The 26,174-nt window shown below is 37.8% G+C and overlaps 2 protein-coding genes across 2 annotated transcripts; one reads left to right on the top strand and one right to left on the bottom strand.

The window, feature by feature from the left end:
• Window positions 1-122: 122 nt before the first annotated feature.
• Window positions 123-13,710, top strand: dvl3a (dishevelled segment polarity protein 3a). The gene is made up of 15 exons (XM_065268536.2): window positions 123-681; window positions 3,556-3,625; window positions 5,337-5,455; window positions 5,552-5,667; window positions 7,114-7,255; window positions 7,524-7,617; window positions 7,709-7,778; window positions 8,043-8,182; window positions 8,291-8,367; window positions 8,484-8,551; window positions 9,581-9,730; window positions 10,457-10,588; window positions 10,716-10,883; window positions 11,481-11,684; window positions 12,751-13,710. The coding sequence occupies exons 1-15, from the start codon at window positions 521-523 to the stop codon at window positions 13,077-13,079; spliced, it is 2,040 nt and encodes a 679-aa protein (XP_065124608.1). The 5' UTR covers window positions 123-520; the 3' UTR covers window positions 13,080-13,710.
• Window positions 13,711-14,040: 330 nt separating this feature from the next.
• On the bottom strand, window positions 14,041-25,921 carry zbtb41 (zinc finger and BTB domain containing 41). The gene is made up of 11 exons (XM_065268528.2): window positions 25,765-25,921; window positions 23,290-24,478; window positions 22,967-23,174; window positions 20,394-20,463; window positions 19,993-20,140; window positions 19,236-19,365; window positions 19,027-19,122; window positions 18,325-18,431; window positions 17,063-17,168; window positions 16,863-16,951; window positions 14,041-16,618 (listed from the first exon to the last, which is right to left on the bottom strand). The coding sequence occupies exons 2-11, from the start codon at window positions 24,440-24,442 to the stop codon at window positions 16,008-16,010; spliced, it is 2,718 nt and encodes a 905-aa protein (XP_065124600.1). The 5' UTR covers window positions 24,443-24,478; window positions 25,765-25,921; the 3' UTR covers window positions 14,041-16,007.
• Window positions 25,922-26,174: the final 253 nt, after the last annotated feature.

Below are 26,174 nucleotides of genomic sequence, written 5' to 3'. Positions count from 1 at the left end.
AAGTAACAAACAATGGAGGGAAACATAAAAGACGCATAATAACGTCTTGGGAAAGCTGGCATCAGTAACTTGTCCAATTCCCCCCACATATTAACCTTTTTCACACCTACCACCCCTCTCCACTAGAAGGAGCACGTTTCCCCGGGTAGTATGCTTCAATGAAAGCTACACAAAACCCTCCGTAAGGAGACCAGGCAAGCTCTCCGAGAAACCAGGGCATTCCCGTCCGAAATAATCTTTATAATCACACGTTTAACTCATCATTCTACGTTCTCCTGAGGCGGAATACAGTAAAATAATAGTATGGGCCGATAATCACCTTGGAAACGCGTCACTAAATGGAATATTTGCGCTGATACAGAAGATTCCTGGGAAGTCCGAAGGAAGGCGAGCAAAGAAAGAAAGGGATAAACAAAAAAGTCAACTGGCGGGTGAAAGCGACTGGAACCCAATTCTGGAGGGGCATTTGGGGAACCCGTGCGCTGGATGACCACCGTTCACTTCTCCCCAGCGGTCTGCAATGGGGGAGACTAAAGTTATCTACCATCTCGACGACCAGGAAACTCCATACCTGGTCAAACTGCCCATCCCTGCCGAAAGGGTGACCCTTTTGGACCTAAAAAATGCGCTCAAGAAACCAAACTACAAGTTTTTCTTTAAATCTATGGACGATGACTTTGGGTGAGCGTTTTGCACGTCAGTTTTTCTTTGTACTTGTGCACGCATTGAAAGGGTTTACGTAAAATTCCAGCCAGTCGCACGTTTTCTTCCCTTGTTTGGGATTACTAATCAACTGCCATGATCGTTCACAGACCGATATAATGTCGCTTATAAGTTGTGTTGTTGGCTCTTGTGTGTGAAACGAGTCAAATGTGAAGCGTGGGAACGAGGTTCAGCAGAGGTGAAAGTTGGATCCTGTTAAATTATCGACGGCATCCATTTTAAGATTGGATTACTCTCAAATATGGCTTTTGGCCTGACGGCACAAGCCTGGGTGTAGTTAGTTAGTTTGATTATGGTTGGAGACCACAAGTATCATTTCTGGAGTTGGTTAGTGTCTTCGTAAATTTCCTCGTCGTCGTCAGCGTAAATTACCATGACTACACAAAAAACAATCGGTGGTTTTCTTTACGCTTATTGTGATTAGATCTGGTTCCTAAAGTTTTTCTTTTTCCCTTTCACAAACCTCCTCCGCCTCTAAACATTTACGAGCGAGTATCGCCGAAACTAAACAATTTAACGTAAGACTTTGAGTCATCTCCCACCATATAATTCGAGCATATCAAAGAAGTAGTACAGCAGACAATCGCTTCGAATGTGCTCAAATGTGGTTTGCGCATGCGCAGTTTCTTGGCCATATGTCCCCACAACCGATGATTCCCCCGAATTAGTTTTTTAAATTAGTTAACGGTTTTAAAACTGTAATTATGACGTGGTATTTTTATTAGGGATAATCACACTTTTCCCAACCTTTCAATCTAGACAAAATGCAATGTGGAGCCCCTCCACGAACTCTTTGACCTCGTCTTTAGGCCTTCAGTTAAAAGTCACCATAAACATACTTGTAGACAACTAAAACGTGTTATGGTAACACGTCTGTCATATTTCAGGCAAATTTACTTTTGTCTGTCACAGCGGAACTGCTTCACTGTGACACTTTTATTAACTGTAATCAATAGCATTAACAAACATTATTACAATATACACAAGGTCCTAGAAGATCCTGCACATTTAACAAATCTGCATAAATCTTTCTATATAGTAAAAATGCTTTTCAATGCATTGCAAATTAACATTATTTTAAGGGATAGTTCTCCCAAAAATTATTTACTCACCCTCATGTCGTTCAAACCCCCAAAGTCTTTAAAAAAAAAAAAAAATTAAGCATTGTTTTTGATGTGAACTCTTCTGTCACCATCCACTCCCATAGGAACCAGAAAATAACTTCAATCGACTTGTATTTTCAAGTGTCCTAGAGAAATCTACTTCTTTAATTTTTTGCTTTAAATTTTGCTGTTGTTTCAGTTGTTACACATTATTTTAAAGTAAACATCCTAAAAAATGCTAAACAACAGTTCAGGCACAGAGAATGTGTTCTGAAAAAAAAAATGGTTCTGAAGAACAAAGGCATTGGGGTTTCAAATAAACGAGGGTCAGTAAATAATGACAATTTATTTTGGGTTAACTGTCCCTTTATGGTACTAATGGACTGGTTGTTAAAGTTGTAAATGAAAGTTTTGCTGAGAAATTGTTTTGGGACTGGTGGACCTGAGGCTATCTAAGTGTGGTCTGAAAAAAAGCTTAAAAACATTTGCAATATATAGGTCCGGATTATACATTCGCATTGCTATACTTTCATAAAAGGTAGGTTGCTATTGTATGTGATCCCATCTGTTAATCACCAAGTAGCCTGATTTTTCCTTTTTGTCAATGAAAGACGTTATAGAGTCAGTGTTACGTTTATCTTTAATTAAACCCGAGCCGTAGCTTGTGAATAAATAAGTAACATTGTTGCCTGGTGTTCTTGTCCTGTCTGTCTGTTGCATTAGGAGAAAGAATGTTGACTTGGAACAACTGCAGGCAGTCACTGTGGAATGCCCTGATCGCTTCAACACTGGCAGCTTTACAACCTTCCCCAATGAAATATGTTGTAGTTTGATCGTCCCCTTTGCCTCCCTTAAACCCTGTCTCAAAAGTTCATTAAAAGCATAATGATTTGAGTCTATGAAAGACAAGCAGCTCAGATTTGTGCCATATGTAAGCGAATAGCTCAACTGAATGTGTCAATTGATGTTTTACCTCTCTGTCAAAGAGCTTGCCATTCACGTTTTTAAATACCATTAGAGATTTTTGCAATGAATTGAAGATTTGAATGAATTGCTGTATCAAACTGGGGTATTTAAAGCAATATGGACAGCTTTTATAGCATCGTTACAACTTAAAGTTATTTTGATTCTTTAGTTTGTATAAGGTAGTAGTTTATGTTAATTACTTTTGGGAAGTCGTGGGGTGTAACTTGCTGTACTACACCTATTTTTTATAGCTGAATTGCATTTTGCAAATAGTTTTCTCCGTTACTCATGCAGTGTACGTTTACAACAAATATTTGTGCACCGCTGGACCTTTTCAAATACATTTTTTACCATATTAAAACCATAGTTCTGTGATTTAGTTTAAGTAATGGTGACCTAAAATGTAAGACCTCGTGTATTCATTTAAATGTTGAAGTGTCGCTTTAAACTCTCTTTTTTCGATCGTTTGAAACAAACGTCTTTTACAAAGCCTTGTTGGAATTTTTTTACTGCTGTAACAACAAAATTTATGACTTTAGGATCTCATCCTGCGAATTCACCATCGGTTTAGACCTTTGTGTGTTCTGTGGACACATGTGTGCACATGCTTATCTGATTTACGCTTCCCTGATCCAACCATTCCTTTCTTTCATGTAATAGCATTGTCTTATTTATGTATTCTAATTTATTCCCATATCGACATGAGCTGTAATTGTGGAATTGACCTGACTAATTCATCTCTTGCTTTCTTGTTTTTCTCTAGGGTGGTCAAGGAGGAAATCACAGATGACAATGCAAAGCTTCCCTGTTACAACGGCCGTGTGATTTGCTGGGTGAGAACAGAAACGCACATATTGTCCGGCTCTGCACCCAAATTCCCCTGTGTTCCCTGCATAATAAATCAGCCTTTTAATTCGCCCCATTCTTGAGTGCCGCCGCTGCTTTATTTCTGTGTTTCAATGGGCTGCCTGTCATGACTACTTAAAGTTCCCCCCCAGAGTTGGAAAAATCTGGTTTATGAGAGCTCATTTATATTTAAATGAAATGCAGCCAGATTGAACATCTTATTCAGTTCTTACAGGAGCACACATACATTTGCACTCAGATTAATACATTGGCATTTGGTGGGATAGTTACTGATGGGCTTTCTGTTTCCTTCCTGAACAGAAGATTAGATTAACTTGTTTTGCAGATTGGTGTTGGTCATACTATTTAACATCCCCATGACATTCGGAGAACGGGAATGTTTAAGAATGCCAATACTCAGTGTAACATATTGTCAGCTAGACACATTGTGGCTCATGTAATCTTATTCAAAGTTCTCACTATCTTGAAGCAATGTTTCGAAACAGTTTGGGTATTTGGCATTTTTATATAGTGCAAAAAAGAGGATTCTGATAGGTTGAAGGAATACAGTGGCACCAAAAAACTGTATGAGCATCCTTGTGTTAGGCATAGTTAAAGCACAAGAAATGTAGCTCAATATATTTCAAGCAGAACATGTCACAGAAAGGAACATAAGTTTTAAATGATAAAAATTGTAAACAAGAGAATTTGAAAATTTTCTGCTTGTCAAACATTAGGGGAACGTGTCCATAATTTGTGTGATAAACTACTCTTTGGTTTTCCGGTGTCCTCGCAGAAAACCATAAGAGTTTAGAAAAAGTCTAGTAGGCGTTTCTTTAGTACTCCGTGTAGTGCACCCTTAGACTTAAACATTAGATTTTTACAGTTTTGGAATACATTTAGCTTATCTCCGGGTTTGGCGGTACCACTTCTAGCATAGCTTAGCATAATCCATTGATTCTGATTAGACCATTAGCATCGTGCTAAAAAAATAAAACCAAAGAGTTTTGATATTTTTCCTATTTAAAACTTGACTCTTCTGTAGTTACATCGTGTAATAAGACTGACGGAAAATTAAAATTTGCGATTTTCTAGGCAGATATGGCAATGATATTACGCAGCAGCTGAAAATAGTCCCCTTGGTTACTTTAAATAGCAGGGGACTACTTTCGGGCACTGTGTAATATCATTGCGCCTGCTGCAGCCATGTTACGGCAGCAAAGTCCCTGATTATTATGCCAGAATGAGAGTATAGTTCCTAGTCATATCTGCCTAGAAAATTGCAACTTTTAATTTTTGGTCAGTCTTAGTACACCATGTAACTCCAGAATAGTCAAGTTTAAATAGGAAAAATATCAAAACACTTTCGTTATGTTTGTGTGCAATGCTAATGGTCTAATCAGATTCAATTGATTATGCTAAGCTATGTTAAAAGTGGTAGCGCCAGACCCGGAGATTAGCTGAATAGATTCCAAAATGGTAAAAATCAAATGTTTAACTCTAGGAGAGCTGGATATTGAGCATATTTTTTAAAAAAGTGGGGTGTCCCTTTAAGTTTGAACTGGGGTGTGGCTTAACTCTAGAGGAACGAATGTTATAAGTGCAGACCTCAAATTTTACTCACGTATTTGTTTATGTATAGCCATCCACATCTGGTTACTGTTATTTACAGATGTGTGTTCTTCTGTGTGTCAATAGCTCGTGTCATCAGATGGCTCCCACTCAGATGGATGTTCGGTTGTAGAGAGCCAGTCTGACCGGCCGCCGTCTTACGAGAGAAGCCAAGGCATTGGGGATTCAAGACCACCATCCTTTCAGTAAGCAATTCATTGGGTTCTATGAATGATTATATATTCACAAAACAGCAGTAAAATTTTTAACTCGTTTTTGTGATCTTTAACCTTCTCGCATAGTCCAAAGGCTGCAGGCAGCCGGCATGGTGTGGATGATGAGACCGAGACCGATTCAGTGGTGTCGCACAGGAGAGAGAGAGACCGGTCACGCAGGAAACACTCACATGAACATTCAGGTACGTCTCACCGTCTTTCTCTGCCTTGGTGATCTGCCACGTTTACGTTAGTGAAATGTTGTGGTGTTTACTGTGGTGTTTTGCAGTAGTCAGTATTACTATTGCTAGCAATGCCAGGATCATGGGTTTGATTCCTAGAGATTGCATTTACTAATAAAGCGTAAAGCCTGAATGCATCGTTAGATTGGGATTAATCATTTGTAAAATTATTTTGTAAAAACATACCCTTGATGTCTTTAATATATATTGACATAGTCTTACTCTATGTCAAAGATTGAAATCAATGAGTGAAATCAAACTTTGATGCTTCTAATCTCAAAATTAGCTTAAACCCTTACACAGACAGTGTAACAATTTGTTGAAATGTATTAAAGGAAAACACCACAGTTTTTCAATATTTTACTATGTTCTTACCTCAACTTAGACAAACTGATACATATCTATCTTTTTTCAATGCGTGCATTAATCTTTGTACAGCGAGTCATGAATGTGTTAGCATTTAGCCTAGCCCCATTCATACCTTAGGATCCAAACAGGGATGAATTTATAAGCCACCAAACACTTCCATGTTTTCCCTATTTAAAGACTGTTACATGAGTAAGTATGGTGGCACAAAATAAAACGTGGCAATTTTTTTAAGAGGATAAAAAATGAGAACTATATTGTATGGCGGAAGAGCACTTAGTGTGCAGCACTTTGACCTCAACGCGCAGAAATATTGACAGAAGTTTGAGCGAGAGGGGGAGTAGTCAGGAGTGATGATGTTACTACGCCAGAAGGATCCTAAGGAATGAATGGGGCTAGGCTAAATGCTAACACGTTCACGATACGCTGTACAAAGATTAAATGTACACATTGAAAAAAGATAGGGATGTATTAATTAATCTAATTTGAGGTAAGAACATAGTAAAATATAAAAAAAACGATGGTGTTTTCCTTTAAACTTTGCATAAATCATCACATGCACTTTGTGTTACTGACATAAACAGTACCTCAAATCATACAGTTTCTTGAAGAGAGCCGTGCTGCTATTAAACGATTTGACGTTTGCGTATTGGACGATAACACAAGCAAAAAAGTCACACATTAAGAGGAACCCAAGTCAAACCGAGGGGAAAAGTATAATAAATACTTAGGGATGGACTCCCTTGGTCCAGTGAACAGTCACGCAGCAATTGCATAGCATTGTGCCTAAAATCGAACAAAACATCTTGGTAACCGCAGAGCAATGCCCTGGCAACCATCCAAAACACCACATCAACGTGGCAGTGAGTTTGCACAGGCATGCACCCCTTGCACTCCTAAAAATACTTAAAAACTCAGTTCTTCAGAAATATCCTGCTTTGAGGGATTGGACAGACTTTTTATTTCTGCCAACAGTATTATTATGCAATTAGTTGTGCAACCAGTGGAGTTGAAAATTAATGATCATTCATATGTGTGTAGGGGGAAGACAGAACGGATACTCACGGAGCGGCAGAGGAATGGATCTGGGAGGTTATGACATCGGTGACAGCCGTTCGTCCCTCATGAGCAGTGAACTGGAATCAAGCAGCTGTTTTGACTCGGATGACGGATCCACCAGCCGGTGAGTCTCGCAGCATTCGTTCACAAACAGCTCCGGAAACCTCTTAAAACATGCCACAACTGTTAAATAAGGTTTTTATTAGATGTTTTTGGGCATTATCTTTTGATCTGATAATTTTTGGTGCTGTTAATGGTTATTGAATGTTTGGATCTGTCATTGTCTTACTTATTGCTTCTCTTATTCTTTAATCATGTCATTACTTCATGTCTTCCAACCTAATGACATAGGAAGTTCATGTTATTTACATTTTATCATATGTGTTCCTCAGTTTCAGCAGCGTGACAGAGCAAAGTGGCTCTTCTCGGCTCATAAGGCGACATCGCAGACGGAGACGCAGACCCAAAGCCCAACAAATGGAGAGAGTGAGACATTAGAAACAGTCATTTAAATAGATCAGTAAAATATGTAATATTTTTAAAACTGACTTTGTCTTTTTCTGTCTTTGTTATTTAGTCTTCATCTTTCAGTAGCATTACTGATTCCACCATGTCACTTAATATCATCACTGTCACTTTAAATATGGGTAAGTCTGCATTATATGGTTTCTATTTATGTTGTGTTTAATTAAAGTGAAATTATTCACAATATTCTATTATGAATGCTTCATTACAAGATAAAAAGGACACAAATGTTCATCTGTGTACCTGTAGACAGCGCACAGCTTCATTGGATTATTTCCCAACATCTAGGCTTACAACTGTATTTTTATCTATAAATAAAAAAATGTCACACACATATTTAGTGGGCTTGGTTTATGTTGAACTTTCTCTCACTTTGTCTTTTTCAGAAAAATACAACTTTCTAGGCATCAGTATAGTGGGTCAGAGTAATGAGCGAGGTGATGGAGGCATCTACATCGGTTCCATAATGAAGGGCGGAGCAGTGGCGGCCGACGGGCGGATTGAACCCGGTGACATGCTTCTGCAGGTGAGGGCGAGATGATGACGTGTTCACTTCAGCAGAAGGAACTCTCCAAATGATTGGGATTTTTGTATATGTGGTTGTGTCAGGTCAGATTATCATTTCCTCTCACAGGTCAATGACATTAACTTTGAAAACATGTGCAACGACGACGCCGTACGAGTGCTGAGGGAGATCGTGCATAAGCCCGGGTGAGTCACTTTATGTTCTTATTCTCTTTTTTGAGTGGTGCAGGTTTTTCATATTGCATGTTAAGCATCAACAACTGTAACGTGTGTGTTAACTTTGCTTCTGTTATCGTTTGCAGGCCTGTTTCACTCACTGTGGCCAAATGCTGGGACCCAAACCCTAACAGCTGCTTTGCTTTGCCCAGGAGTGGGTTTTGATTTTTAGCACCCGCACACTCGTTTACAGACACATATGCACCTTAACACCATGATACCAATGTGAAATATGAAACTGTATGGTAAAAGTGTTACTAATTGTGAACCTGGACCACAAAACCAGTATTAGCATAGGTTTATTTGAAGCAAAAGCCAAAAATACATTGTAATGGGTCAAAATCATAGATTTTTCTTTTATGCCAAAAATCATAAGGATATTAAAGGGGACATGTCACAAGTCTTTAAGATGTCAAATAAATCTTCGGTGTCCCCAGAGTATGTACGTGAAGTTTTAGCTCAAAATAGCATACAGGTAATTTATTATAGCATGTTAAAATTGCCGCTTTTGCAAATGAGCTGATCTCTGCACTAAATGGCAGTGCCATGGTTGGATAGTGCAGATTAAAGGGTGGTATTATCCCCTTCTGACATCACAGTGGGAGCCAAACTTCAATTATCTATTTTTTCATATGCTTGCTGAGAACGGTTTACCAAAACTAAGTTACTGGGTTGATCTTTTCACATTTCCTAGGTTGACAAAAGCAGTGGGGACCCAGTTATAGCACTTAAACATGGAAAAGTCAGTTTTTTGTGATCTGTCCCCTTTAAGTAAAGATCATGAAGATATTTTGTAAATTTATCACTGCAAATATATCAAAACTTTATCTTTGTGGGTCGAAGCAGATGCTAAGGACTTATTTTGGACGACTTAAAAGTTGATTTTCATAATATTTTGATTTTTTTTTTTTGCACCCCCAGATTCCAGATTTTCAAATAGTTTTATCTCGGCCAAATGTTTTCTTATTCTAACATACTAAACATACATCATTGGAAAGCTTATTTATTTACCTTTCAGATGATCTATAAATCTTAATTTCCAAAAATGTACCCTTATGACAGATTTTGTGATCAAGGGTCACAATTATTCTGCAATCAGGAGACAAAACATATATCTCATTGTTTTCTACTTAAGTGGTTTGAAGCAGCTTTTTTGACCTTTACTGGTTGCCTTCTTTCCCAGGTGAGCCCATCCGGCCTATTGACCCTGCAGCCTGGGTGTCCCATACAGCAGCCATGACGGGTGTCTACCCGCCCTATGGCATGAGCCCTTCCATGAGCACCGTCACCTCCACTAGCTCCTCTATCTCCAGCTCCATCCCAGAGACAGAGAGTAAGACACCGGCTCTCCAAACATACAACTGCACAAAACTTTATTACAAGTACTTGCTATAGCAAACGTCACATATTGCAATTGTGTAGTCAAGGATTACTCAGATTTTTTGTACATAAAAATATAGTTACTGTATTTTCCAGACTATAAGTCGCTCCGGAAATCAAAAAAAGTGCGTCATGAAGACGAAAAGTCGCAATGGACTACACGTCGCATTTATTTAGAAAATTATTTCACAAAATCCAAGCCGAAGAACAGACATTTAATCTGGAAAGCCAAGTTATTCAACTGAACAATAGCACACAGAACAGCAGGCTGAATAGATGTCCGTACGTTAACGTAAGATTATCAGTTATTTACACGATACACAATAGCATATAGAACATACCTGGAAAGCTGAATAGGCTAAATGAACAGAACAAGCCAATGATCATCACGTTGGCAGGCTCGTCAATCCACATCACTGAATCCATTGAATTACATAAATACAAGAGCAGCATATAACAGACTTTCGCGGCTGTAGACGGTAATGTTGTCTCTTGGTTAATATGTGTCAAATATAATTCTAACTGATTTACAAGTCGCACCTGACTGGAAGTTGCCGGACCAGCCAAACTATGAAAAAATTGCGACTTGTAGTGCGGAAAATACGGTACCCAATATAACCTTTACCTACATGAAAGTTCAGTCCCAGTCTGATCCTAACTATTTTTCTTCACCTGGCAGGATTTGATGACTACCACCTGTCCGTCCACAGCGACATGGCAACAGTTGCAAAAGCAATGGCCTGTTTAGACTCAGGTCTGGAGGTTCGAGACAGGATGTGGCTGAAGATTACTATAGCCAATGCTTTTATAGGTCAATACAGTTTGTTTGATATTAACTCCTTTTGTTTTAAACAAATTTCTTTTGAGTTATTTGTGTTGGAGAATATGTATTAATAGCTGCATCATCAGGTGTATAACTTAAGTATGTTGCCGTATAGGCTCTGATGTGGTCGACTGGCTGTTTCATCATGTGGAGGGCTTTGCAGATCGCCGTGAAGCACGCAAGTACGCCAGCAACCTGCTAAAGGCCGGCTTCATCCGCCACACTGTCAACAAAATCACTTTCTCCGAACAGTGCTACTACATCTTTGGAGATCTTTCTGGCAGTAAGTTAGACATTTTAGCTAAACTAGCACTTATGGGGTTGTTTCCCGGGTAGCACCTGAATTAAACAAATGTTTAGGACTTTAAGTAGCTTTGGATAAATGCATCTGCCAAAAGTTAAGTTACAAATTTTAGGGAATAACGATTACACTTGATACTTGAGCATTGTATATTTGAATTTAACAAATTGCATTCCTTCGCCAAGTTAGCGAGGTATTTTAATCCACTATTTAGATTTGAGTAATTATATTCCAGTTGTTGAATTTATGATCACCACCTGGTTCATACAGGCCAATGTAAACAAATGACAGAAAGGTCTTTTTCTCTTCGATTACGTTGCTATATAAATATTTAAGGAGCTATGTTTAGCAAAGTCATGTTTGAAAATCGGACACAATATACAGAGCAAAGCCAACTGCTCACAGCCCAGTATGTTTATATTTTCTCTGCCCACTAAAAGCCAAGTTCTGGGCTTTGTCATCTCTGTTACCATCACTATACACTCCATTGCACAGAATATACACACATGTCGCATAAATGAGAGACTGTTTAAATGTTATTTTTTGTTGTGCTGACACTTCTCCTGACTTTCGTTTCAGATATGGCACACCTCTCTCTCCAGGACCATGATGGGTCCAGTGGGGCGTCTGATCAGGACACTCTGGCTCCATTGCTTCATCCCACTGAAGCTCCTTGGCCCACAGCCTTTCCTTATCATTATCCACCATCCCAATCTCAACCGGATCCAGCTCATAGCTTTTGTGAAGCAGGTGGAGGCAGTGCAGGCAGCCAGCACAGTGAAGGTAAGAGAGACTTAACCCTTAAAGGAATATTCCATTTTCTTAAAAGAAAAATCCAGATAATTTACTCACCACCATGTCATCCAAAATGTTGATGTCTTTCTTTGTTCAGTCGAGAAGAAATTATGTTTTTTGAGGAAAACATTGCAGGATTTTTCTCATTTTAATGGACTTTAATAGAGCCCAACAATTAACACTTAACTCAACACGTAACAGTTTTTTTCAACGGAGTTTCAAAAGACTATAAACGATCCCAAACAAGGCATAAGGGTCTTATCTAGCAAAACGATTGTCATTTTTGACAATAAAAATAACAAATATACACTTTTAAAGCACAACTTCTCGTCTAAATCCGGTCCAGCGCGACCTAACGTAAATGCGTAGTGACGTAGGGAGGTCACGTGTTACATATATAAAACGCACATTTGCGGACCATTGTAAACAATAAACTGACACAAAGACATTAATTGGTATCAGTTGACATACAACAGTGTAGGACAATCCTCGTTCTCAACACTTGTAAACACTGGGGCGGAGTTTCGCGTTCGTCCTCTGTGACCTCTTGACGTCATGACGTATTGCGTGGGGTCACGTTGGCGCATCACGACCAGATTTAAACGAGAAGTTGTGCTTTAAAAGTGTATATTTGTTATTTTTCTTGTCAAAAATGACAATCGTTTCGCTAGATAAGACCCTTATGCCTTGTTTGGGATCATTTATAGTCCTTTGAAACTCCGTTGAAAAAAACTGTTACGTGTTGAGTTAAGTATTAAATGTTGGGCTCTATTAAAGTCCATTAAAATGAGAAAAATCCTGCAATGTTTTCCTCAAAAAACATAATTTCTTCTCGACTGAACAAAGAAAGACATCAACATTTTGGATGACATGGTGGTGAGAAAATTATCTGGATTTTTCTTTTAAGAAAATGGAATATTCCTTTAATACTATTGCTATAACCTAACAATTCAACATACCCATGTTAACATGGTAGGTTTTCTGTTCATACAATTTGAAGTCATTACGAATGTTTCTTGGCTTTTGAAGTTACAGCTTATGTTATCGTTTATAGGGAGCAGTGGTTCAAACTGCAGCTGGAGCAGAAATGAGGGAAAGACAGCAGCCGGAGACTTCAGGGTGGGAGGGGGAAGCCAACTGGGTGAAGTACACGACTTCGATTTTCGCAGGGAACGAGCGCCCAGCGAACGCTCGGCAGCACCTCCGAGTGAGGGCAGCGTGCGAAGCTCACGATCTCACAGCTACAGCCTTAAGCAGGGATCGACACGAGGTGCCCCGGGATCCCCATCCGGCCGTCACCTCGGCAACATTCCCCCTGAACTCACCGGCTCTCGCCGCTCGTGCAACACAGCCAACGGGGAGTTCTTTGTTGACATCATGTGACTTTATGCGACTGTTTAGAGCAGAAGTGCCCAAACTGTTTTGCCTTATGGATAACAAAAACCGTGGCCTACTAGTGCAACCAATTAGAATTAGGATTAGTGCTGAGGTAAAAAGATCAGCAGCTTGTGAGCCCCCCAAAAACATTACTTGGGTCTTAGAAATTAGTATACTTAAAACAAAAGCATACAAAAACAGACATTTTACAAAATCACCTCAAAATAGACATTATTGGACATGTATTGTTGGAGGAAATGTAAATATGTCGTCTTCTGGGCAAAAAAAGAGACAGATTTTGAGGGAAAAAGCAATAATTCATTGGGATTTAGTTACAAAACACTATATGGGTGTGAGGATGAATGTAGTCCAACCAAGGACGTAAATATCAATTTTCAAAGCGCAATTTCTTTTGTCCTCTGCCCTGTTTTAGTGTGTATTAGGTTCTTTTTTGCCATTTAAAATTTTTTACTCTCTTAACTTTCTTGTGCAGATATTACATTGTTCATGGACATAGTTTTTACTGGGAATATATTTTTCAGTGTTTGTCAGCAATATTGTATTGGGAGAATTTTGAAGTACCATGCTGAGGAGATTTCTTTTTTTAATTTATAAATATAGTTTTATTGTGACAGGATTGGCATACAAATGTGTGTGTGTTTTGAATCTGTTTCGAAGTCTCAGCTTTAATCTGGAATCCAGATGTTTCTGCGTTTGTGTGTCTGTCCACATCTGCTTCCATTATTTGTTTGCTAATAAGGTTCACCAGCCACCCTGAATGTCATCAACAATTTAGAGCCCACAAAGACCATCTGTCAAATACTGAATGGTATGTGTCACTGTTGTTTAGGGGCAATTGGATTTAAAAACTAGAGGATGGTTCTTCAGCACAGACACTATATATATATATATATATATATATATATCAAAATAATCAGCTCAAGCTAACAAGTAAATGTCTATAAGCATATATGATTTTTTTTAAACCTCAAAATTGACAAAAAGTTTACATAAGACTAGAGAAAACGTATCTGTTAAATTATAAAATACACAACATACTATTACAAGCTTAACTCAATTTATAAACTCAAGGCTTTTCCTTTATGATGAATGCCATACCAAATAACTTATGTGAGAATGACATGGGCCGCTAGTTAAAAGGTTATAAAAGCCTAATCCGTTACTTTTTTCTCATTTGAAAATGATCCCATTGACGATATTTTAATGCAATCCTACTTCTTATGTATAAGGTGTATTTAACAATCAAATAATGTACTGGCTTAACTAACATCTGGTATTTTACCAGAAGGGGGCAGCGTTACTCAAGTATTTAGGTGTGTTCTTTTTGCGTCACTGCGCAAACGATCAGCGTATGACATCAAAGTATCGCGAATAGAAAGCTGTTGTCGAATAATTCTCGCGGGACTTTGATGTCATACGCTGCATCGGTCTGCACAGTACCGCATGAAGTGGAACATGCTAGTTTTTCTGAACTGATTGGCGGTTTCTCTAACGGAAGGCTGCTCACTGCGGAGGACATGCAGGTTGGTATATTTCAGTTAACTGAGCATTACATTCGTAAATCAGAAGCTTATTACAACAATTTACGATTAACTTAGTATAATAGTAAACTTTATAAGGGTTAATATTGTTAAATAAGACAATTTTTATGACGTATGCAGTCTACAAATGCGCCCTTCGAAGGACGCAGCCTTTCGTTTGAAAACGCCCGTTGAGTGCCATTAATACTATTTAAAAAGTTGTGTATAAAATTAAATATTGGTTGATAGTAAACATCCTAAAAGAATCTCCAAAGATCAAATTTAAAGGGTTAAAACATGGAATACACAGCGAACCAAAAAAAGCCTGGAAAAGAATAAAATACCTAGCTTTCTATTCAGTTTTATTTACAGGGACACAAACAAGAGGGAGGGGATTAATTTGGGTTTTAGGTTGTGGGTTATTTGAGACGATTAAAAATTGAACACTTATAAACCAGCACTGCACATAAATTTCCCTCTTTCAGATATAAGGACCACAAAAGGATGGTTAGAATCAGAGATATTTTAACATTTGCAGACTGTATTAAAATTCATTCAGCATTTTACTGTGTTTTAACTATGTTCTTACCTAATCTTAGATTGATTAATACATACCTTTTTTCATATACCTAATCTTTGTACAGCACGTCGTGAATGTGTTAGCATTCGACCTCGGGCGCAGTAATATTGACTAAGTTTGAGCGAGAGGAGGAGTAGTCAGGAGTGATGTTGTTACTGTGCGCCATCGTCAAAGTGCTGCAAACTAAGTGCTCTTCCCCCATACAATATAGTTCTCTTTTTTTATCCACTTAAAAAATCACCACGTTTTATTTTGTGCCACCATACTTATGTAACTACTCATGTAACAGTCTTTAAATAGGGAAAACATGGAAGTGTTTAGTGGCTTCTAAATTCATCCCTGTTTGGATCCTAAGGAATGAATGGGGTTAGGCTAAATGCTAACACATTCACGACACGCTGTACAAAGATTAAGTGAACGCACTGAAAAAAGATAGGTTTGTATAAATTTGTCTAAGTTGAGGTAAGAACATAATAAAATATTGAAAAACGGTGGTGTTTTCCTTTAAAGTATTATATGCCTTAAGAACACAAAATATAACAGTTTATATAACCCACTTTCATGGTGTTTTTTTTTGTGCTCTTTTGAGGTTGATAGATGTGGTCACAGTCATTTCATGGACAATAGCTGCAAGTTTTTAAGTGTGTTTGCACAGTCAAGAACAACATGGAGATATGTAAAAACGACACGTTTTCTTTTTTGCTCCTTTAAAATCCATCACTAACTGCTGCCCGAAGTAAATGTTTTGAAAATATAAATAAGAAAGGAATAAAAAGTTCATGTGTTAGCACTGATTGTGTGACACTAGTTCCATTAATGGGTGTGCTCAGCATTAGCCATGTTTTGCACAGATGTAGCCGAGTCCAGACCCAGTAGGGTGCCCAAGTATGACTGCTCTCTATGGTCCAGCATCTGATCCGGCCTCACTGGGTGCACTATATTAGTCGGCTGAGGTGTCAGTGTGTACTTTTCTAAGAAAACTAAATCAGTAGCTGGCTGGTATCCAGTCTGCTGCTGCTGGCTCACAGCTGGAAGGACACCATGTGGCACCCCGTGCACTGCCAGATCAGCTACTTCGGTCATCTGCACAGGAACCAGCGTTACAGGAACACATACATCAACCGATACACTCTGCAGCACAGTCTTAGCGGTGTTGTGGTATGCTTTGGGTGTTTCGTTTGGAGGCAGGGGCTCGGGAAGTTTGCTAGGAGAGGCTGGAGTCAGGTTTTGTTGCTGCTGGTCTAGCATGCGGGCGCTGTGCACATGGTCGACGTGGTACTTGAGCTTGTCCTTGCGCTTGAAGGTGGCACTGCAGTGTGGGCAGTTGAATGGGCGCACGTCTGAGTGGATGACCATGTGTTTGGTCAAAGTCTTCTTGATGCGGAAGGTCTGGTTACAGATCATGCAGCGATGGGGTTTCTCACCTGAGGAGACCCAAATGTCAATGGAGAAATACATTGTGTTTGTTTGTAAAAGCATGATGGAGTACTGAGGAATATTTTTGCATATTAAAAGTGAGGCTAAAACACATATTTGTTTAGGTCAAACAGGTAGCCCCACCCAAACCAACCCAAAAGCGCCCATTTACAAAAAGACTGCAGTTCCTTTTGTTGCCACTAGTGCTGCTGTAATTACACATTTGAGGTTTAAAGTTTTGATGTACTGTACCTGAATGCGTTCTTAAATGCGACATGAGGTTGGTCTTGCCCCTGAACTCTTTCTTGCATACCTGACACTGATGCACTACTGCTTTGTACCTGAAAAATGATGAGTAAATGATCATGAATCACACTGTGAGCATTACATAAATAGTGAATTTACAGAGAGTCTTGAAAATGTGGATTTAAAAATTGTAAATGTTAACATGCCTTCTCCAGATCTTTTCTCCCAGGTGAATACTTTTATAATGGACGGTCAGGTGATCAGCCCGGCGGAAACATTTTCCACATTCCTCACATTGATGGGCCCTCTCCTCTAAACAAAACATGTTATATGACTATTATCATACATGCTCTCTACTTCATAAACATGAAAAAAAAAGAATTTTATTATAAAAAGTCTTGGTTGGGATTTAAGTCTTGGTTTTAAGTTGGGATTTAAGTTCTCGTATTGGTCTGGACTGGTTTTGACTTGACTCTGCTTTTAAAGTTTAACTTCAGTTAAAGGATTAGTCCATTTTCTTAAAAAAATCCAAATAATTTACTCACCACCATCTCATCCAAAATATTGATGTCTTTCTTTGTTCAGTCGAGAAGAAATTATGTTTTTTGAGGAAAACATTCCAGGATTTTTCTCATTTTAATGGACCCCAACACTTGACAGTTTTAATGCAGTTTGAAATTGCAATTTTAAAGGACTCCAAACAAGGCATAAGGGTCTTTTCTAGCAAAACGATTTTCATTTTTGGCAAGAAAAAAAAATGCTCTTTTAAACCACAACTTCTCGTCTTTCTCCGGTCGTGTGACACGCCAGCACAACCTCACGTAATACTTCATCACGTCAAAAGGTCACAGATGACGTATGCAAAACTACGCCCCAGTGTTTATAAGTGTGGAGAAAGAGGACCGTTCCGACGTTGTTGTATGTGGAATGATACGAATTAATGTCTTTGTGTCAGTTTATTGTTTAAAATGGTCCGCAAATGTGCGTTTCATATATGTAACACTTGACCTTTCCATGTCATTACGCAATTACGTGAGGTCGCGCTGGCTCGTCCAACAGCCGAAGAAAGACGAGCAGTTGTGGTTTAAAAGTGCATATTTTAAATTTTAATTTAATATATTAATTGTTTCGATAGATAAGACCCTTATGAGTCCTTTGAAACTGCCATTTTAAACTGTATTAAAACTGTTAAGTGTTGGGGTCCATTGAAGTCCATTAAAATGAGAAAAATCCTGGAATATTTTCGTCAAAAAACATAATTTTTCTCAACTGAGCAAAGAAAGACATCAACTTTTTGTATGACATGGTGGTGAGTAAATTATCTGGATTTTTTTAAAGAAAATTGACTAATCCTTTAAGTTGCTGCATTATAAGCTGCATATGTAAATAGCAAGTTTTAAAACAAAACTTTTGACTGAACTTGCAATCTGCAGTTCATTTGAACCTTTTCTTGATTCTAAAAACATACCTGTGTGAATTTTTTTGTGTTTCTTCAAATGATCATGGCGAATGAATGATTTGCCGCATTCGTCACATTCATAGCGCTTGTCATCATGGTGAACTCGAAGATGTAGCCTGAAAGTGACACATAATACACAAATGTAAATGCGTAGTCTGCCTCTAAAACACCTTTCATAATCTGCTGATGTCACCAATCCCTTACATGTTTTTTATTTCATATTGACTTTTAAAGGCGGGGTGCATGATCTCTGAAAGCCAATGTTGACATTTGAAATCACCTAAACAAACACGCCCCTACCCCAATACTATATTGATCTTCTTTTGATAGACCCGCCCCACACATACGCAACCAGGCAACAATGTTGGTAAGTAGACACGATCATTACTGCAGATTGGCTACAAGTGTGTTATGGTACTCGGCAGACTTCCTTTTCCAAATTGTTTTTCAAATATCGTGCACCCCGCCTTTAAGTAATATTTTAGCAAAAACAGTCTAATAAAGATTAGCCAAACAAAATTAGGTTCAAGTTTGATCCGCTATTAGCAAATCTTATTACTGTTTATTGGTACATGAAAATACATTTCCGTTTGAGTATGAAACCCACCAAAAAGTTATTCAGACCTAACCTAGTAATTTCTTCTTCAACAGTTTATTCTTTTAAAGATGTCTTTTCTGATGGTAATACGATGGCTTGAAAGCCTCACAGACCTGTAGGAGCTCCCATGACGAAAGCTCTGTCCACAGATGCTGCACAGGTGAGGTTTCTCCCCACTGTGAATCCTCATATGCTCTCTAAGAGTTGTCCTAAAAACAAATAAAAGAAAAGCTTGTATTTGAATAGATCCAATTTGCAGACTAATTTACATCAAATCAAATTTGCATGAAGTTTTAATAATATCGAAATTTTAACTTTTTACCTCTCACGAACGGATTTGCCACATAGATAGCAGGTCCACTTTCTCTTCCCACCATGTGTACACTCAATGTGACGTTTACGGTTGCCGGTGTCATTAAACTGTCGACCACAGATCTCACAAGGGAAGGGCCCTACAGAATCACATTTTTATTAACGCAATATTCTGGGTTTAAAATTAAACTCTATGAATAGCATTTATGGCATATAATACAATGCTCATAATACTTGACCTTAATTCATTTAGCAGACGGTTTTATCCAAAGCGACATAACAAATGAGGAAGCATTTAACATTTAGTCAAAGAAGTCAACAATAAGCATAGTCAATATGTTTACTGTTTTACTGTGCTGTATGTTTACAACACAGTAAACATATTGACTATGCTTATAGTTGACTTCTTTGACTAAATGTTTAATGCTTCCTCATTTGTTAAGGCTATGTTGTTAAAGGGATAGTTCACCCAAAAATGAAAACTCTTGTCATCATTTACTCATCATTTACTTGCACGTGTGAAGCAAGTTGCTTACATAATTTCTATATGTGGACTTTCTTTACGTAAACAGAAGCTTTCTAAAAATCCAGATTGACCAGTTTTACATGGTCATGATAAGAATGAAACATTTCAACAACTTTAAATTTGTGTAACATTGCATTCATCTGTACTGAACCCAAAACATTTCTTTTGAACTAAAAATGTTGAATGCTCAAAGTTAAACAACCATGGATTTTAGCCGCAGACAGTATTAAATCATCTGTACCTAAATGAAACTTTTCTTGATGTTTCAAGCGAGCAAACCGTGACTTAAAGTAGTCGTCACAGTAGGCACACTTGAAAGGCTTGTCCTGTGAATGTAAAATCATGTGTTCCTCCAGATGGGGGCGACGAGTGAAAGACTTGTGGCAGATCTACAAAACAAATGATACTGCCAGTCAAACATAAATCCAGCATCAGCTTTAGATAAAACCTGAATGTCTATGCATTTCATCTAGAATGTTTTTCTTATTAAAGGTGAATGCATAAGATTTTTTGTTAGACTGATGGTTAAAAAATTATAATTTACTCATTTACAGTTATGCATTCGGCAGATGCTTTATCCAAAGCAACCTTTGACCTATGTACTTAAAGTGATTGTAAAAAATAGCGAGGAAGATCACTCACATCACATTTCCAGCCTTCACTCTTCTTCTTCTTTTGAGTAAGAAACTCCTGCAGGTGGTCAGGATGAAATCTATTAGCAGAAACATGAGTTTTAATTATTTCTCATACTGATAGGCAGGAAAATATTTTATCAGCAAAGATTTAACAACAGCACACTATTTGAATGATCAGCCCATTAAAAGATGTTATAAACTATGACATTTTTAAGAAAAGAAAGACCACAGAGAAATTTATCATTGTTATGGGTATGCACATCCCCAACAAATAAAGTTCGGAAGTTTATCTTTGCAATTCCCATTATTCCTAGTTGTGATGCTCATTAGACGTTTCTATTTAAAGTCCCCATGGTGAAAATAATTTTGTTGTTGTTGTACGTCTATGTGGTGTTTTTAGTATGCTTTTAGACAAACCATGGCATGTCATTTATTGGTGGTGGTTGAGGAGATTCACCCTTTCATATGTAAAGCGCTTTGAGTACTGAGAAAAGCGCTATATAAATGTAAGGAATTATAGGTGTTGAGGGTTAAAATAAAATTTCTAAACTTACTGACTGTATTGGAAAAAGAAACAAAATAGCATGTGCATTATAATTTGGAACGCGGTGTATATCTAAGGCCCGAGGTGGTGCGAAAGAGTAGAGAGCGAATTTTTTTGGCATAAATATGATCCGAGCTGTGCGATTAAGTAGAGGTGGGGACTAATTTGCATATTCATTAGGGCTGTCAATAGATTAAAATATTTAATCTAGATTAATCGCATGATTTCATGAGTTAACTCATGATTAATCGCAAATTAATCTTACATTTTATTTTGTCTAAATTTACCTTAATTTAACAATTTTCATTTTTTTTATATTCTAATCAACATGGGTGAGGACAAATATAGATGCTTTATGCAAATTTATGTTACACCAGCCTGTTAACATTGTCAACAGAACCATCAGCCATAGTTTTGTATATGAATTTTCCTTTCAGAAGACCCTTTTCTTTTTCCATTTCTATTTGCTGCTGCATCATTTGTGAGCTGTGCTGACAAATTAAGTTGGAATGAGCAATTTTATAAAATTTGTGTTTTATTGACATTCTCTATTAAAAAAAAAATTCAAAACAATGCATGACTTGTTTGAATCTTCAACCTGTTTGAAGCTGACAGAGTCAGCAAAGGAAATTTTGAGAAAAATCCCAAATTACCACAAAATTACCACATCCACACCTTAAAATAATAGATTTCATAAATAGATTTAGCACACACAAAGTCAAAAACAATATCAGTATATTTTAAACTTTCTTTTTGTTTGATTGACCTTGAGACGGACAACTTTAAGATCTACTATAATGCAAGGATCTATATACACACCATATATTTTTCCACAGTTAACCAAACATTCACTTCAGATATAACAGATTATAGGTCCTACCTGCATGAATTCTTGTCAAAATAAATTTAAATCATAATCAATTTCATAGTCAATCATAAATTTCTGCATGCTTTAAAAGCGAAACGAAAATACGCAGATGGAGACCCATCTTTGCATTAGATAATTTATGACGGTTCACCTCTCAGAAAACGTACAAATAAATCATTTTAGATGTTTAATGACTATTTAGAGCATTGGATTTGCTAGACGAGAGCTTATTGCTCTTATTTTTATGAAAACATCTGACTAACTTAGACAGCACGGGTCACAGTAAGGCTGCGTCCTAATATATCCAACTATAGGCTGGACCAAGGGCCTTATTAACGCGTTAATTTTGACAGCCCTAATATTAATAGATCCACATAAACTAAATGAGGCAAGGTTGTAGTTACATTTAAGCTATAATAAAGCATGAAGAAATTACTGTCGCAGGAAAAACGTTTACATATGCTACTATGATGCTCAAAAATAAGTTTTAAGTGATAAAATTATTGACAACAGGGTAACTTTAAATTTAACTTAAAGGGATGGTTCATCTTAAAATCAAATTTTTATGTGTATTCTTTTCTTGTTCTTTTGAGTTTTATGGTGGATCGCAATCATGACTTATCAGGTGCATACAGTAGGTAGGCAATATGCACCTGATAAGTCATAATTGCCATCCACCATAAAACTTAAAAGAACAAGAAGATGATGTGCACGAGCTCATTGCCATTGGACATAGGGGTGTATTAGAGTTAAAAAATTATATAAATACTGTTCGGTTTTGTTCTGATCATTTTGTGTCTTAGGACATCAGTGTATCATCACAAGCCGCAGGGTTTAATTTGGATTTGTGTGTGCATGTTTTTTTTTACTTTCACAGATTTTGTTACCATTGACATGCATTATATGACTGACAGACTGAAACTGTTAAAAATCTACATTTGCGTTCTACTGAAGAAACAAAGTCACCCACATCTTGGATATCCTGGGTGTAAGCTAATAAACAAAAAATGATTATGTTTCACTCAACTGTAATGAAGAACAGGGGGTTTTATACTAATGTTTTTTACAAATGGTAAGTGGGGAGTGGGTGCTTAATTGTCTTAATGCGTGATGTCACAGTCTAAAAATATTTGCCCTTTTCTTGACAGGTTTTGTAAAATCCTCTCACCTCTTCACATGCCTGCCGAGAGTCTTCCTGCTGGCATGAAGCTTGTTACAGAAGGGACATTTGTGGTCTTTTTTCTGGACGGGCGCATCACCTTCGTGTTTCTTCTTGTGCACAGTGAGGTTTGATTTGGTGGAGTAGCACTGAAAACAGATGTCACACTGAAAAGGCTTTTCTCCAGTGTGCACTCTGGTGTGACTCTCATATTTACCTACAAAGTGAATAAAAAAACAAATAAATGACTCATACAGAGATATCTGGACAGAGTTGACAAAAAATATTGTTAGTTAGGGTAACATCTGTTAGCTTTTCTATACAATTCTCACCTATGCGATCAAAGGTCTTGTCACATTTGGGACACTTAAGAGTCTTTTTATTAGCGCTGTCAATCATGACAGGAGCCAGTCCTTCTGGAAAGACGTGACTGGTGATTTCCGTCACTTGACTTTGCTTTTCAACAACATTGCTGGATCCTGGTTCTGCTTCTTTTTGGGGATCAACTTGGTCCACAGTCTTACTGAGTTCAGCCGTTGGTTCCTCCCCTTGCTTCTCACTTGCATCTTCACACTCGGCATCCTCGACTTCAAAGGCTGATGGTTCTTCTCTGACTTCCTTACTGCTTTGTCCTCCCTGCTCATTCTGTGGCTCTTCTTCACTTTCATCATCCTCTTCCTCCTCGTCCTCAAAAGTGGCTGCATCATCCTTTGTTGTTTTTTCACTGGGGTTTCCTTGCAGCATGTGATTATTTTCATTTTCCTGGTTCTCAAATTTAACCGGTGTCTTTCTTTGACGGGCAGATCTTCGGGTAGTGATCACCGTATTTTGATCTTCCTCAGCACTATGTCTCTTGGCCAGGTGATTCTCCAAAGACTTTCTGTAGCGGAAAGAGCGACTGCAAAAAGAGCACTGTGCAACGACTGAACTTTGGACATCTTTTTGAACATCTGTGGTCTTCTGTGGAACCTGCTGGACATCACTTTCTTCATGAACATGAGCTGGTGTCTCCCACTTTGCTAAAAGATTTACAGCTTCTATCATATCCAGAAAGCAGGCAGCTTTAGCCAAAGCAGGGATCTGGTTTTCCAAAACCTCAAATTCAGAAGTGTATAGAAAGTTAAGCAAGTGCCCAAAGATGGATCCTTCCATGTTATCAATGGTAACTTGGTGCATTTCAGGATTTTCGCTAAATCTGGCATGAAAATAGTTACTGCCAAAAGCCAAAACCACCTTGTGGGCATTATACATCATTCCACTGACCGTGACAGTTGTGTCACAGAATGATGGCATCTTCTGGCGGTCTTCATTCAAGAACTTTAAGAAGCAGCTATCACTTTGGGATATTCTTAGATGCATCTTCTCTTGTGAAGAATCACTGTCCACTGGCTTAGGAGATGTCATTGTCTCTTGTGTCGGCTGTGTTTTTGTGATGATGACATTCTTTACTTTTGACTGGTGGGGTGAAATTATTTTCCTCTTCATGTTTGCTGTATCCAGCAAAAACTTCTACTTTCAATGCTAAAAAAACAGTTAATGCAGTATTAATGCACTGTTCTAACATATTTAGAAGAAAGAAGAGATGAATGCAGAATAGAATATTTAAGGAATTACTGAAGACAGACCAGAGAAATAATGCACATTGCACACCCAAGGTGTTAATGCGGCACATTGCTAAGACATTTGACAGGTTAGGTGTGCTTTTATCAAAATAATAATGCATACCCATGGAACATTTATCAACCAATCAGAATAAAGCACTCAACAGCCCCATGGTATATGCAATATCTCGGATATAATAAAGATGCTATTTATAATATCCTCAAACAGTGTTGCCAGATGTATGATAATTATCGTATTTGTACCATAATTTTGACCTCTGAATGATCAAGAATGAAAAAATCCCATAATGTATGATAATTTCCACATTTTGTGACACTTCAAATGGTCATTGCAATCATAAGGCTTCTATACTTTTTATACTTATACTTCTGATACTATTGATCTATCTGTTGATTTGATTTGTGTACGATAGATTTGACTTGTGTAGGATAATTTTCTTCCAAATACCATAATTTTGAGGCTCTGGTACAATACTTGGACATTTCCAATCTGGCAACACTGTCCTCAAATCATGGTGGAATAACATGAAGAGATAACTAAGGCTTCAAACTTGCAGAGTCCATCCATGCAGTCTCAAGTGCATGCTGTCATTTAAACAAAATGTAAAGATTCATGATACTTCATAATAATGTTTCATCATGTAAATAAAAATAATACATTATTTCGTATTAAATCAGAACAAAGCATTTTAAAAGTGGTCTTTTGGACCCCACTGAAGGTTCTACAAATGTTAAAATACACCTGAATTTATACAAAAGAAAAATATAATATAAAACGGTTTGCAATGCTTATACTAAATTATATTTTATATTTTCTATACAAATAGTTTAAACACCTCACATAGTTCAACTTGTATGTGGCGTTGGTGACATGCACTCTTTAACTTTAGGAAAAACACATTATTTTGACGTATGTCAACAATCTAAGGACCTGGAGCGAAACAAACAAAGTGACTAAAGCATTCCCACATGTTTAACGTTCGTGACACTGTAACACAAGGTTTCTCAATCTAGTGCGACGACGCATTGAGGACAATGCAAATCTGACTGTGCTACCCCTTGCGGCCCCCCATCATGTCAAGCGCACACAGGCCCCCTCCAGAACAGGAGTGCGTTGACAAACGACCCTAAAATGCCCCTTGGTACGCTACAAACATCGACTTTTTTTCTCGTTTCCAGTCTTACCTTTAATGCGATTAAACGTCGTGGGATGGTTTGAAGAGGCTGGCTATTATTGCTTTTGTGTATAAAAACAAAACGTATGTTATTTTCTGAATAAAAGACGCATAGTTGCTTTTTCTCATCGCTGGTCGCTGGTGCGTCAACATTCTCAATAAGCCGCATCATCATTGGCTGAAAGGAAATGTTCTTCCTTTTCCATTGGTCAAAACTTGTGGCCTATTTTGGCTTTCTAAAATAATCTTTGTCTATAACCTGTAATTTAATTAACGTTATTATAGAGATTTTACGTTGCTAGTTAAAGTTAACCAGTAAATTAATATAAAAATGGTACTGCGAGACATTAGAGTGCAATAAGTGTCGCGTCATTAGAACAAATTATGCATTATGGGTAATGTAGTCGCCTATTTGCCATC

Source organism: Paramisgurnus dabryanus, chromosome 6 (genome assembly GCF_030506205.2).
Source record: "Paramisgurnus dabryanus chromosome 6, PD_genome_1.1, whole genome shotgun sequence".
NCBI lineage: Eukaryota > Metazoa > Chordata > Actinopteri > Cypriniformes > Cobitidae > Paramisgurnus > Paramisgurnus dabryanus.
The sequence above is the reverse complement of the archived record's forward strand: the minus strand, read 5'-3'. Positions and strand labels throughout refer to the sequence as shown.